General features: G+C 40.1%; 1 protein-coding gene across 1 annotated transcript; it reads right to left on the bottom strand.

Annotated features, from left to right (window-relative positions):
- Nucleotides 1-2,367: 2,367 nt before the first annotated feature.
- On the bottom strand, nucleotides 2,368-10,471 carry LOC134317123 (probable ATP-dependent RNA helicase DDX5). The gene is made up of 13 exons (XM_062997829.1): nucleotides 10,321-10,471; nucleotides 8,864-9,032; nucleotides 8,654-8,750; nucleotides 8,358-8,491; nucleotides 7,875-7,940; nucleotides 7,407-7,548; nucleotides 7,141-7,301; nucleotides 6,766-6,938; nucleotides 6,538-6,648; nucleotides 5,635-5,696; nucleotides 5,229-5,288; nucleotides 3,359-3,580; nucleotides 2,368-3,151 (listed from the first exon to the last, which is right to left on the bottom strand). Exons 1-13 carry the CDS (start codon nucleotides 10,359-10,361, stop codon nucleotides 2,727-2,729), a joined length of 1,863 nt encoding a protein of 620 aa, XP_062853899.1. The 5' UTR covers nucleotides 10,362-10,471; the 3' UTR covers nucleotides 2,368-2,726.
- Between the last annotated feature and the right edge of the window lie 4,456 nt (nucleotides 10,472-14,927).

Raw genomic sequence — 14,927 nt, 5'->3', positions numbered from 1 at the left:
AAATAATTTTTTTGTGATTACTACTACTGTCTTTTCTCTACTGCTGCTACTCTATTGGAGAGATGCCATTCGAAATTTCATTGTACCTGTGTAGTGACAATAAAGATTCTATTCTACTCTAAATTATATGACTGTGTGCCACTAACTAAATAGTGGATAATCTCTGAATGGCTTTTCTTTTGCTTCAGGCCACTGTTAGATGCACTGGTTCTCCACAGAATTAGAATGCTTATGTACCTAGACTATAATGACTAAAATATGTATTAATAATTATCTTAGAAAGGCACAAGGGATTAAAGTGTGTTGTCGCAAAAATAAAAGATGGCTTTTAAGTGCTTTTTTTTTTTTATGTATTTTGAATACATTTTACTTTTATGCAGCATATGAATATAGTCAGAGCATTGTATTTAGTATTTATCCATATATATACAGTGTATCACAAAAGTGAGTACACCCCTCACATTTCTGCAGATATTTAAGTATATCTTTTCATGGGACAACACTGACAAAATGACACTTTGACACAATGAAAAGTAGTCTGTGTGCAGCTTATATAACAGTGTAAATTTATTCTTCCCTCAAAATAACTCAATATACAGCCATTAATGTCTAAAACACCGGCAACAAAAGTGAGTACACCCCTTAGTGAAAGTTCCTGAAGTGTCAATATTTTGTGTGGCCACCATTATTTCCCAGAACTGCCTTAACTTTCCTGGGCATGGAGTTTACCAGAGCTTCACAGGTTGCCACTGGAATGCTTTTCCACTCCTCCATGATGACATCACGGAGCTGGCGGATATTCGAGACTTTGCGCTCCTCCACCTTCCGCTTGAGGATGCCCCAAAGATGTTCTATTGGGTTTAGGTCTGGAGACATGCTTGGCCAGTCCATCACCTTTACCCTCAGCCTCTTCAATAAAGCAGTGGTCGTCTTAGAGGTGTGTTTGGGGTCATTATCATGCTGGAACACTGCCCTGCGACCCAGTTTCCGGAGGGAGGGGATCATGCTCTGCTTCAGTATTTCACAGTACATATTGGAGTTCATGTGTCCCTCAATGAAATGTAACTCCCCAACACCTGCTGCACTCATGCAGCCCCAGACCATGGCATTCCCACCACCATGCTTGACTGTAGGCATGACACACTTATCTTTGTACTCCTCACCTGATTGCCGCCACACATGCTTGAGACCATCTGAACCAAACAAATTAATCTTGGTCTCATCAGACCATAGGACATGGTTCCAGTAATCCATGTCCTTTGTTGACATGTCTTCAGCAAACTGTTTGCGGGCTTTCTTGTGTAGAGACTTCAGAAGAGGCTTCCTTCTGGGGTGACAGCCATGCAGACCAATTTGATGTAGTGTGCGGCGTATGGTCTGAGCACTGACAGGCTGACCCCCCACCTTTTCAATCTCTGCAGCAATGCTGACAGCACTCCTGCGCCTATCTTTCAAAGACAGCAGTTGGATGTGACGCTGAGCACGTGCACTCAGCTTCTTTGGACGACCGACGCGAGGTCTGTTCTGAGTGGACCCTGCTCTTTTAAAACGCTGGATGATCTTGGCCACTGTGCTGCAGCTCAGTTTCAGGGTGTTGGCAATCTTCTTGTAGCCTTGGCCATCTTCATGTAGCGCAACAATTCGTCTTTTAAGATCCTCAGAGAGTTCTTTGCCATGAGGTGCCATGTTGGAACTTTCAGTGACCAGTATGAGAGAGTGTGAGCGCTGTACTACTAAATGGAACACACCTGCTCCCTATGCACACCTGAGACCTAGTAACACTAACAAATCACATGACATTTTGGAGGGAAAATGACAAGCAGTGCTCAATTTGGACATTTAGGGGTGTACTCACTTTTGTTGCCGGTGGTTTAGACATTAATGGCTGTATATTGAGTTATTTTGAGGGAAGAATAAATTTACACTGTTATATAAGCTGCACACAGACTACTTTTCATTGTGTCAAAGTGTCATTTTGTCAGTGTTGTCCCATGAAAAGATATACTTAAATATCTGCAGAAATGTGAGGGGTGTACTCACTTTTGTGATACACTGTATATATTTTTTTAAGTATTTGCATAACCAACCAAATATCGATTTTTTTGGATATTAATGTATGTTCATATATATTCACACACATTCATACATATGAATGTAATGTTATTTTGATAAAATGTAATAATGATACGTTTCCCTATTTCACTTAAATGTTTTAATTTAACTTAACCATTACTATATTTGCATAAAGTATTAATACATGCATTAATTGTCCACTGACAAATTTCATGTTTCATAACCACTTGGGATTCAAATTGTTGTTGAATGTAAAAAAACACTGTTATACATGAAACAATAAAAACATACAAATCTTTTTTCCTTCTTTATTGTGAGGGTTCATGAACAAATGGTCCTCAGTTAAGCATTGTAAACACCACTTTCAACATACATTAACCAAAAACATACATTACCTAGGAAAAATAAGTTACCGAGGAATGTAACAAAACATAAAGGAAAAACAAAACTGGTGAAAAATGTGCAGCACTCCCTTAGCTGTACAAATACCACTTGGACTCGTTTGTAATTGGCTGGGTGTCTTAATAAGCCTCCAACCTCTTTCTTCACTAAATAAACAGTACAAAGAATAATAAAGGTAATAATAATAATAATCTTAAACAAGACTAAGTTACTTCAGAATAATATCGATTCAAGTTCAGCCTAATTCAAATCTACTGGGGAAAAGGAGGGGGCATGGAGTACGGCACCATCGACTGAGGGGGCTGTTGAGGGGGGTTAAATGGGAAAGGCGGGTGGTTCATTCCATTCTGGGCCGGAGGATGATTTCCCTGAAACGACTGGTTCTGAAAGTTCTGGTTCCCGAAAGTGCTTTGGTTTGGGTTTTGGTTCGGGTTTCCCCCACTGTTGTAACTGTTATTATTGTAGTTGCTGCCGCCACTATTGTAATTACCGCTGCCACTGTTACTTTTGTTGTAGCTGCCGCCACCACTGTAACTGCCGTTTTGTGACTTTGGTCCACTACTGTAACCCCTCTCACTATCTCTATCCCTATAGCTACCATAATCTCTCCTACCCCCACCGGAATAGCGGTCCCGCCGGTCATCCTTGTAGTTTCCCCGACCACCTCTGGAACGACCTGCATGAAAAAACAGAGGTTTTGGGAAAGGAGTTTTCAGTTAATTTGGACAAACAGAACTAAATCATTTAACCAGTCAACCTACTTAAATCTATTTTACATAATTGAATAACAAGTGTACTTTTATAGTTTACAAATGATAACCTTGCATACCAGCAAAAATATTTATTAATTTAAAACTGATTGGTATTTCTTTAATGCACTCACCTCCTCGGTCCTCTGCCATCTGAATCAGTTTAGGATTGATTGCCTGATTGGCCTCGCGCAGGACCGAGATCAGGTCATTGGCCTGCTTCATGTTGTTGGGCGTAAAGAAGGTGTAGGCCGTGCCAGTTTTCTGACTGCGGGCCGTGCGCCCGATTCGATGGATATAGTCCTCAGAGGAGTTAGGGTAGTCATAATTGATGACAAATTTCACATCCTCCACATCTGTAAAGTGTTGCAGTGTGGCAAAAACAAAAGAAAATGCGGCGACAAATTTTTTTTTGTACACCGCAGTGGCCACACCAAAGAGAAACAAATTAGCAAAGAGTAAAGTAATCAGACAGTTACTGGATACTTGCCTGGGCTGGAAAAGACAGGAAAGTGTTAGGACACAAATAAAAAAATAAAAAATCATATCTATTAGTGGGAAAACTACCCTGGGAAGAGAGAAAGGATGCACACTCCATTTACACTAACCCCAAAATAAAATCAAAACTAGTTAACATAAAACAAACTCTAATCGCATGTCCACCTCCCTCCCACTTTAAGTTTATTAAACCAGGAGAATAAACTGCTTACCATTAAGGAGTATGCATTCACTAGTCCTTTCCCAATGCAGCCAACTCCCCACAAATTGTCAAGTGACATCCAGGTGCTTCTAATGCAGTAGGGCCACTATGCTCACTCCTGACGCCTCGTGTGCCGAGACGCAAACAGGACCATTCGGATGAGGGTTTTTTTTGCTTTATAGGTCCTTTTATTTTTCGCTTTAGCACACTCATAAGAAGCTTGCTAATCAAGGCCACACTGCCGTCTTGCCCAGACCAAACAGACCATGGCTAATGTGAAGGGTCCCAAACAAGCCAAAGGTATGTTAAAGTGGAGGAAAACAGTGTTTCTTAGTTGCCTCCTCCCCCTTCTTTGTTAGCTTATTAATAAGCGAGCGCAAAATCCCTCATCACAGTCTCGTCTAGGCAAGATGCTCCCAGAAGCCAGTGTTCACTTGATAAATGTCTCTCGTTGGCAGGTCTCGACATGACTTTTTTGAAAAGAATGAAAAATGCAGGCGAGGGAGGAACTTCAGGCGTGGAATTGGATAACCACTGCTGTCGATTTATGCTCGTTTTAAGTTTTGAACATTATTGCTCCGCTGCCTAGGTGTCCCAGAGCCTCTTTTTTATATGTGCCAGTCTTACCAATTGATACAGGAGGTTGAAAACTGCTCTCTCGATTCCATGAACACCAGCACTGATTAACGAATCCTTTTTAGATTATTGCTTGTAAACTCCCCTGCGTCGACAAGCTCCAACAGTCAATGATCTTTCCATATCTCAAACAAGCACCCACTTAACATACAGCACCGTTTCAGACTGCATGCGAGGCAAAAAACAAACAGCAACAAGCCTTACAGGTAGTTTGAGACAGAAAGATGGCTGGATGAACTGCGTTACGAAAAGGTGTGTTTGTAATAGATATTCCATGGACAGAGAACAGATGGGAATCATTACAATCAGGTTATCATTAGACAAGGCTCAGCCACACTGCCTTATTAAAGGTTACTGGCACACAGAGCTAAGCTCGGACACTTCAGCTTTTAATAAATTTCACCTCTCTAAGCGACTGGGTGGCCGCCAGTCGCTCACTTCCACTTCTCCTTCCCCCTCTGCCGGCCTTGGGGCTTGTCATGCCTAGGCCCTGCCACAAAGACTGCACCTTTAGGTGAGAAAAACTCAGAATGCATAGAGAAGAGTTAAAGAAAGCAAAATCCCTTTCTTTTCAAAGTAAAACAATGTTTCTGGACTTTTTTCCAAGGGGCTTTGTCTAAATAAAGAAAAGATGACTCAGTGATGAGGTCATCTCTGTAAATACTGACCTAGTCCACGTGAGGCCACATCCGTAGCGATGAGGATGCATGCTTTACCAAACTTGAATTCTAAAAAAGAAATAGGACATTAATGAATAAATGAAATCTATATGCCAAGTGCTAAAAACAAAGTCATATTTGGCTGTTTCTCTAAAGCGAAAATAAAAACCCTTCTGTGTACGTAGTTCTAGATCTTTCCATTTTTCTTGTGTGAGACTCTTGGCTACTTTATCTGCATCATGCAATTTAAAAAAAATAATAATGTGGCAGCATGAACAAGAAGGTGCATTATTTTTTGACACGACAGTCTGACCCCAGACCCAATAATATTGGTCCGTTATTGGACAAGTGGTTTTTAAGGCAAATCCCACTCGTTCAAAGCTCTAGTATTACACAGCTTTTTTTTTGTTCTTACCGTTCAGAACCCAGTCTCTTTCTTGCTGACTTTTGTCTCCATGAATTCCCATTGCAGGCCACCTGAAACAAACCACATTACACAATTCAAATTAAAACTCAATCTGGAAAGAAAATGGAAACCAATATGTACCATGGTTACAAAGGCTGAGCTATTATTTTTTCTACACTTATTTTTATACCCCCCCCTGATCCTAGGAGAGCAACAACCATTGCACGCCCTGCCCCCTCCCTCGTACACGAGGGGTACACAAGCCGGACACTTCTTTTCACCCACATAAGGTGGATTCATATAAGAATCTGTATCGCATACAGAGGGTCACGCATGATCCCTATTATCTCCCGTAGCTCTAAATTCCTTCGGGATCAATAAAAGTACCTACCTACCTACCTACCTACCTACCTACCTACCTACCTACCTACCTACCTACCTACCTACCTACCTACCTACCTACCTACCTACCTACCTACCTACCTACCTACCTACCTACCTACCTACCTACCTACCTACCTACCTACCTACCTACCTACCTACCTACCTACCTACAGGTACCCTCCATTAACCAGCAGAGGTCAGAATTACAGCAGACAAGGCAAACATTTTCTGTATAGACACCCGGTGAGATTGAAATGTCAGCTCTGGTGGTCTAACATGTTTTACAGCTGTGCCACCCTGTGTGAGCACCCTATTTAGCTGAGCTATTATTTTATCCCATGTCTTGGGAAAGGCATGAAAGTTAGACAGTGAAAAAACTACCCCACATTTAAGACAAGCTCATGATACCATCAATTATAATGTGTTTTGATTTAGATCATACATCATAACTCGAGCATAAATAAAATCGATCCACCGAGTACATTTTTACAGCCTGCTTGTAAGGTATGTTATGTGAACCGCTCTTACCCATCTCTCCTCATCCTCCGGGTTAGCTCATCACACCTCCTCTTGGTCTCAACAAAGATAATGGTCTTATTCTCCTTCTCGCTCATGATTTCCTCCAGCAAACGGATCAGCCTGAGTAAATAATCAAATATGACACTGAAATATTTAACCAGCAGTCATTTGTAAAATCACTTTAATAAATGTATTTGGGCTCCATTTCTTTAATAAGTGTGTTTAAGCTCCACTTACTTGTCATCCTTTTCCCCATCATTACAGACATCCACGATCTGTAGGATGTTGTGGTTTGCGCTAAGCTGCAGAGCTCCTATGTTAATCTGAACGTACTCCTTCAGGAAATCCTCTGCCAACTGACGTACCTCTTTGGGCCAAGTGGCGCTCCACATCAGAGTTTGTCTGTCAGGCTAAAGAAGAAAGATATTTTGTAAAAAGTGTGACTTGGAATGAGCCTGCCCAAAATTAGAAGTCTGATAAAAGGATTACCCATTCATCCAATAATGCTACGTGCAGATTAAGCAATAATTACCTAAAACCCCTTAATACTTGGATCGTTTTAATCTTTAGCCTCATTAAGTAACTTTTTCTTTACTATAATGTGGCACTCACACGAATCTGATCAACGATTTTGCGGATCTGTGGCTCAAAGCCCATGTCCAGCATGCGGTCAGCCTCGTCTAGCACCAGGTAAGTGCAGCGCTGCAGGTTGGTTTTTCCTGCCTCCAAGAAGTCAATCAGACGACCCGGAGTGGCAATGCAGATCTCAACCCCTGATAAAAGAAGAGAATACAATGCAGGCATTTTTACACATAATACTTCTAATAAACGAACAAACGGGAAACGATGTTTAGTAATCAAACCTGAAAACCTCTTACCTCTCTCAAGGTCCCTCATTTGGGGTCCTTTGGGAGCTCCTCCATAGATGCAGGTGGACTTTAGGCGGGAGGCTCTTCCGTACTCTGCGGCGACCTGCTGAACCTGCTGGGCCAGCTCACGAGTAGGTGCCAGCACCAAACACTGAAAGGAGAAGTCAGAGGATTTGGATGATGCACTTATTTACAGCAACCCACCAATGAGCTGCTTAGAACTGCTGATTTAATATAGTATGTCTAGAATTTGTACATTTTTGCACAGCCAGGCACCTGAACAAGGCAAAGTTTTATGCTCTTATTTAAGTCAATTAAAAATATTTACAAAATAATGAAAAAAGTGGCTTGACATTTTAAATGTAATTAATAATAGACATTTCAGAAAGACCTGGTGGACTGACATACTTCACACACACATGCTTGTGTAGTGACAACATCTAATAAAGCTAGTTGTTGAAATATTTAAAAACTTACAATAGGACCATCTCCATGTTCAAGGAATGGCTGATGGTTAATATGCACAATTGCTGGCAACAGGTACTGTAAAGACAAGAGTACTGGTTAACATTTACCCAATTCTTATAATAATAGCATGTGACAGACAATGTAATGTTTTTTTTCTTTTTCAGTCATCAGTAAATCCTTTGTTTGTAACTTTTACCACAATCAGCCTGTTGTCTTTTTATTTAGGCTGGATTAAACTTGCACTTCCCTTTAACCACAAATGATTTCAAGTTAGTGAGTTGGTGAGTATATAAACTAGAACTGTGGGAACATTTTTTTAATGTTTCTGCTATTTATAATAAAAACCCTTTTTGCAAAACCAAACAATTAAAGGAGACAAATTTTATACATCACAAAACACTTTAATCCAGTGTTACTGTAAGCAGTGTTCAATAAAACGGTCAGGTTGTAAGTAAAAATGTAGAATACATATACAGGTTTGAAATGACTTACTGCCAGGGTTTTTCCAGAGCCGGTTTGGGCAATGCCAACCATGTCCTTCCCACTAAGTGCGAGCGGCCAGCCTTGAGCTTGAATCGGAGTGGGCTCAGACCATGGTTGCTTGTTGATCACTTCCATTACATAATCTGTCAAGTTATTAAAATATAGTTAGAAACTTTATGTTTAAACCTCAGTAGACAGAAAGCTGTACCAACATATTTTATTAAGACACAAACACCCTACCCCAAATAGAAGCGAAACACAAATACATTACTTAAAGGACAAATGTACAGAGTAATGTTACTTACTGGGGAATGTGGCTTCATGGAACTTTATGATAGGTTTAGGGCAATCTCTGCCTTTCACTGTAACTTCTTTTGCTCTTCTGTACTGTTCTACCTCTTGCTGTTTTATAAGAAACAAATTAGTCGATTGTCAGATAATCAAATAATCAAAAGAAAATGACAGTGGTAGAAAAAATGTAAATCAACACGGTTGAGAATGGAATAGTGGCTTACTATTGATCTGCGGGTAACATCAGGGTGTTCCTTGTAGAAGTTCTTTTCAAATTTGGGGAGTTCATCGAGGTTCCAGTGTCTTTTGCGCAGCCTGTCGCCAGGGTTGCCAAATTTGCTAGACGGAGGGCCATTTCGGCCTCCACCGAACCGAGGTGCACCGCCCCCATAACTGTCACAGAGAAGGTAATTGCAGGGTTAGGGATTCGAGTTTCATGTTACATGTAGGAAAATGTGCTATGGTCTGATAAGACCAAGTTAAAAGTTTTGGCCATAATTCCAAAGGGAATGTTTGGCGCTGCACATTACCAAAAGAACGCCCTAGCAATCTGACAAATTTACAGCACTTTTGCAAGGAAGAGTCGTAGAAGATTCACTACACTAAGCAGGTTTTAATGCCTTGTTGACATAAACCCAGTTTAGGGTTTGATTTTTATTGATGACCAGTTATTATTTAAAAACACATGTGCATCACCAGCAGATGCATGACTTAACTGACATGACAAACTTAAATGTTTATTGAAAGATTAACCTGTAAGGTGGGGAAGTCTTGCTGCAAACCAATGTTACCAATGCAAAATTCTTTTCTGCAAGCGGCATTGCAGTTACATATTAGAACAGAAGAGGTCGCCATATTCCCTAAAGTTACAGGCAGCAGCTTTTCCTTTTGGAATAGGGTTATTATTTGTATGGGATTGATATTCCTTTACTAAAAAACATGTATATAAACGTGCACATAAAATTAAGCACGACACTTTCAACCCAGGGCAAATAGTATAAAAGTCTGATTTGGCTTCCATATTGTAACCTAATTAATACTATTTTACCTACACATTTTATATGTCCTACAGGGGTGTATTCTAAATGTAACAAACACTGCAAATTCATCTAAAAAACAATAACATTTATTGTTTATTTCCTAACACAATTTACCATCCCTGCTGCCATTTTAAATCTGACCAGTAGAGAACCAAACCAGCCGGCATTTTGAAAGCACCCACGGCCGCGTTCCAAATTATTTAACACACCCTACGCAGGCGCCCTATCTATCAAAACAAGACCTACTGTAAACAAAATATATAGTGTTCTTTTTAAACAGCATAGTGTCATTTGGGATTTACATGCTTCAGCCACACGATGACCTAGATGAGAAAACGGGCAAAAGGACAAAAAACAACCACGAACTACAAAAAAAATCAATTTAATATTATAATCCTACAGTGCTAAAATACAGGCTGTGTACTACATACATTGATTAGATTTTACTAGATATTAACTAATTAGTAATAAATCCCATAACAAAAACATGTTAATTAATATGTGGTTATACAAGAGCTGTACGTGTTTACGTGTATATTTGTTTTTCTTGCACATGAAATATCAAGGATGATTCCTGTATGCGGCGCGGCTCGTTTTTCGTGTTTAAAACACACAAATAGAAATTTGAAACCCAAACTTACCCCCTGTCTCTTCCACGATCTCTGTCTGAATATCCAGGCATGTTTACGTTTTGAATTTATACAGAATGGATCAGTAAATTTTGAAATTTGTTGACCCCGTATTATATAAAAATGGCTCCGGAAAATGCCGGCCGGCTGCAAAACGTTATCAGCGGCATTCACGAGACTGCATGCTGTGTATTCATCCGCTGCGCCGGCGCTACTTTTAGCCTTATCCAACTACGCCCATGGAGAACCTGCAATGTGACAAATGAAAGGAAAACAATCCCAACTATGTGGAGAACATATATTTATTTGTACATTTACTTTCACTACTGGCTTTTCTCTCTCCAGGAACATTAGGTGTATGGTAGTACACTTTTGCAGGGGCTCCATCATACATCCACAAAGTTGAATCAGTTCATCTGGACACAAGTTTGTTGTAGAGATACGTTTCGTCACTCATCAAAGTGACTTCTTCAGTCTGAGCTGGTGGTGGATACCCCAAGCTTATATGCAGTTGATTTACATAACGACCGATCACCGCCCATTGCATGAATAGAACCGTTGATCAGGTCCATATGCAAATCACAATGACCATTAATTACAATGGCCATATGATTGGGGTATAGCTCCTATCACGGCGTTGTAAGATGCCCCCCCGCCCCCTCAGTTCAGGGATGGTCGTTCCCTCTTCACATAGATGGCCTCTTTGACTCCCCGTTCAAACCAGAGTTCCTTCTTGTCAAGGATCTGCACATCTTCATCATTAAATGAGTGGCCACTGGCTTGCAGGTGGGTGTAAATCGCGGAATCCTGGCCAGAAGAGGTCGATCTTCTATGTTGGGTCATCCGCTTTGCCAGTGGCTGTTTAGTTTCCCCGATGTACAGTTACACTACATTACTCTTACTCTACACCTATACCACCAGGCCACACTTGATCAAGACAGTCAGAACGAAGAGCTGAAAGTTCCACTGTGCAAATACAAAACATAGGCAATGTTCTGCAGAGAAGTAGGAAAAAAGTTTTTGGGAAGATGTTTACCATATTCTACAAAAGGCTATGTGTATGTGTGTTGCACAACAAGAGAACAGTGCAGGCTTGACTCTTACACTGGGAGGCTTCGAGTTCTTGGCTATGAGATGGGGACATTCTGATGGCATTGATTGGGTCAGTTAAGATTAATGCTTAATTATTTAGACTGATCTCTTGATCAATATAATAAAAACATTTTCTGTCTTTACTTAAGTGGAATCTTCTCAACAAGTATAAGGGAGTCACCAAATTCTTTGAGTATGGTAGTGAATTAAACTTAATTTCTATGGCCTTCACAGTCACCAGATCTCAGCCCAGTTTAACACCTATGTGAGTTGTTGGTTGAAACAAGTCAGAAAGCACCACCATCACATTTTCTTCTGAACAATTAAGGTAATTCTATATAAGAAGTATAATATTTACATAAAAATGAATACAGATGTACAGGCTGCACAGTGGTGCTGCTGGTAGAGTAGTGCTAGTCACTGTCTAGGAGTTTTGTATGTTCTCTCTGTGTCCACATGGGTTTTCTCTGGATACTCAGAAATCTTTTAACCTTTCAAAAAACAAGCAAAGAGTGAATTAGCTCCTCTAAACTGCCATTGGTGTATGTGAGGGAATGTAGGACCCTGTACAGAATAACGCGGTTAGTGAAAACAAAGAAATTAATAAATACATTTCTGTTTTATTCCAAGATAAAAGTAGACATTTGATTTTTGCCCAATTATTGTAATACAAACAGTACAGTAAGTTTACATTTACATTTTCAGCATTTAGCAGACGCTTTTATCCAAAGCGACTTACAGTACAGTGACAGTATATTGTCTACACAACTGAGAGTTAAGGGCCTTGCTCAAGGGCCCAACAGTGGCAACCTGGCAGTGGTGGGGCTTGAACCAGCAACCTTTGGATTACTAGTCCAGTACCTTAACCACTAGGCCACAACTGTCCCACAAGTTCTGTTATAAAAGCACATTTTTTCACTTTTTATTCCACTCCAGTTGGAACAAACCACAGATAATTACTCATAAATCGTGTAGTTAGTTAAAATAAACGATAGTAAGATTTTTAAGCAGAGTTTTGCACGTTATGGACACAGCGTACTCTTCCTAGCCTAGGAACTATTTCCCGAATTTACGTTGGCGCGGAGGAAGACAAGCGACGTCAACTGATGTATTAAGGCACCGCTAACGTCATTTCGGAAATGCCTTGTCTGGCAGAGAAAAGCAGGTACATGCTGCGCTACACTGGAAGTATGTCAACATCCATGTTAAATAATAGCTTTTCATCACACCCATTGTTAGCAGATTCACAAAAGTAAGCATTCAGACCTGCAGTGTCTATAGACAAATACTGAGCAGACTGGGCTGTACTGAAATGCTCAGTGATGTGGCAGTACTACAGAATGACAGATTTAAGATGATCAAATGTCTGTTCTGTCAAAAATCATTCATTCACTTTCTCATCCGCTTATCCAGTTAGGGTCGCGGGGTGGGGGTGCTGTAGCTTTTCAATGGGCACAAGGCACACAGTAACACCCTGGACGGGGCGCCAGTCCATCACAGGGCAGACACACACACACACAGGGCAATTCGGTGTCTCCAGTTAACCTGACTGAATGTTTTTGGACTGTGGGAGGAAATCGGAGCTCCCGGAGGAAACCCACGCAGACACGGGGAGAACATGCAAACTCCACACAGAAAGGACCCGGACCGCCCCGCCTAGGGATCGAACCCAGGACCTTCTTGCTGTGAGGCAACAGTGCTACCCACTAAGCCACCGTGCTGCCTGTCAAAAATCACCTTGGTTAAAACGGTTGTTCTGGAAGACTGTATTTTGCTTCTGGAATATGCTGGTTATCCAACATGGTCAAGCTAGCTTTGCTGAATAACCATCTTGGTCAAGTCTGTTTTTTCTGGTTGACCAGCCTGGTCAAGATAGTTATCCTGGGCAGTCACTTAAGTAAAGTTTGTCGTGCTAACCACTACCACCTAATTTAGGTGATTATGCTGGTCAACCATGTTACCCATCCATTATCTTACCAATCATTAAACTGATTAGATTAACTGATGATGATTTTTTTTTGTCTGAATGTTTGAAAGTTTTTTTAAACAGGTTTTCTGGCAAATTCAGATGAGAGCATTGTAAGCTTTGATCACCTCTTGGCTTGAGTGGTGCTGTGAAACTTCATCAAAATTTTACACAAATAATCAGCTGTGTTTGGTACTGAGAAATTGTGAGAATCAGCTTCTCCGGGATAGCCTAAAACATGAAAAATCTAAAGGGGGATTGAAATGCAGAAATGGGTGTATATTAACAAATGAAATGAAGTTGACAATAAGTCTGCAATAAAATAAGTCACTGTAAATCACTGTAAAGAAACACTGCAGTTTTTTATTTGTAAATTATGTTGTAAATGATGTGCTTTTATAGGATCTAAATGTGTGCCTTTTCAGATTATGTCTAATCATATCAAATTGCAACAGGTGAGTTCTGGGTGGCACGGTGGCTCAGTGGGCAGCACTGTCGCCTCACAACAAGAAAGTCCTGGGTTCAATCCCAAGGTGGGGCGGTCCGGGTCCTGTCTGTGTGGAGTTTGCATGTTCTAACCATGGCTGCGTGGGTTTCCTCCGGGAGCTCCGGTTTCCTCCGACAGTCCAAAGACAAGCAAGTGAGGGGAATTGTAGATACAACATTGTCCATGACTGTGTTTGACATTAAACTTGTGAACTGATGATCTTGTGTAATGAGTAAGTAATTACCGTTTCTGTCATGAATGTAACCAAAGATTATAAAACATGAAGTTAAAATCCTAATAAATAATAATAATAACAAATGAGTTCTAGTCAATCTTGATACATGTAAAAATGCAGCTTTGTGCAAATACAAAAACGTTTTCATGTTACTTTTGCACATTTAAGTAATAGACCAAATACAAATTGCTGTTTTATCCAACCAATAATGTGCAATAATATTAAAACAGTTAATTGGCCAACAACGTATTACAGTACATTTAGGTACAATAATTGTTTTAAAAGTTTGCCACCACAATAACTATATATTTAACTATACATTTAAATAACTTTAAATTTACTTTATTTACTTTATAATTCATTTTATAATTTACTTTACTTTATAATTTTACAGCTGTTGTAACTTATAATAGTTACTTATAATGTAGTGTTAACCTAAATAACATTTCCATCTGCATCCTCAGGTCCTGTTTGGTGTTGTATAAATATATAATAATAGTATAATAAATATAAAAAGCCTTGCTCTAAATATTTACCTTTGCAAACAATTATTCCCCGTCATTACAGCGGGCAGTCTTTTCAGCCAATCACATCGCTTTGTAGTTTTAAATGTCCTTTACCATTCCACGCAGGCGTTCTGCGGCATACACAAGCCCCGCCCCTCTACAATTGCTGCTTTATGATTGGTCAGCGCTCTGTGTACTGTAAGCAGTCGGTATGAATGCTGTACAGTTGGGCTGTGACGCTAGTTAGTTTATAGCCGCCGATTTTCGGCTTCGTTTTAACTTTATGCAGTAAAATGCTTATTTTTATTTATTGACGTAATTCGCGAGACATCA

Source organism: Trichomycterus rosablanca, chromosome 6 (assembly GCF_030014385.1).
Source record: "Trichomycterus rosablanca isolate fTriRos1 chromosome 6, fTriRos1.hap1, whole genome shotgun sequence".
NCBI lineage: Eukaryota > Metazoa > Chordata > Actinopteri > Siluriformes > Trichomycteridae > Trichomycterus > Trichomycterus rosablanca.
The sequence above is the reverse complement of the archived record's forward strand: the minus strand, read 5'-3'. Positions and strand labels throughout refer to the sequence as shown.

Bases quoted from the DNA above. Each gene is read 5' to 3' on its own strand.
- LOC134317123 (XM_062997829.1), bottom strand. From the start codon at position 10,361: ATGCCTGGATATTCAGACAGAGATCGTGGAAGAGACAGGGG. The intron at 9,033-10,320 runs GTAAGTTTGGGT...TCTCTGTGACAG, and splicing joins GATCGTGGAAGAGACAGGGG to TTATGGGGGCGGTGCACCTC. The intron at 5,697-6,537 runs GTAAGAGCGGTT...GGTTTGTTTCAG, and splicing joins CGGAGGATGAGGAGAGATGG to GTGGCCTGCAATGGGAATTC.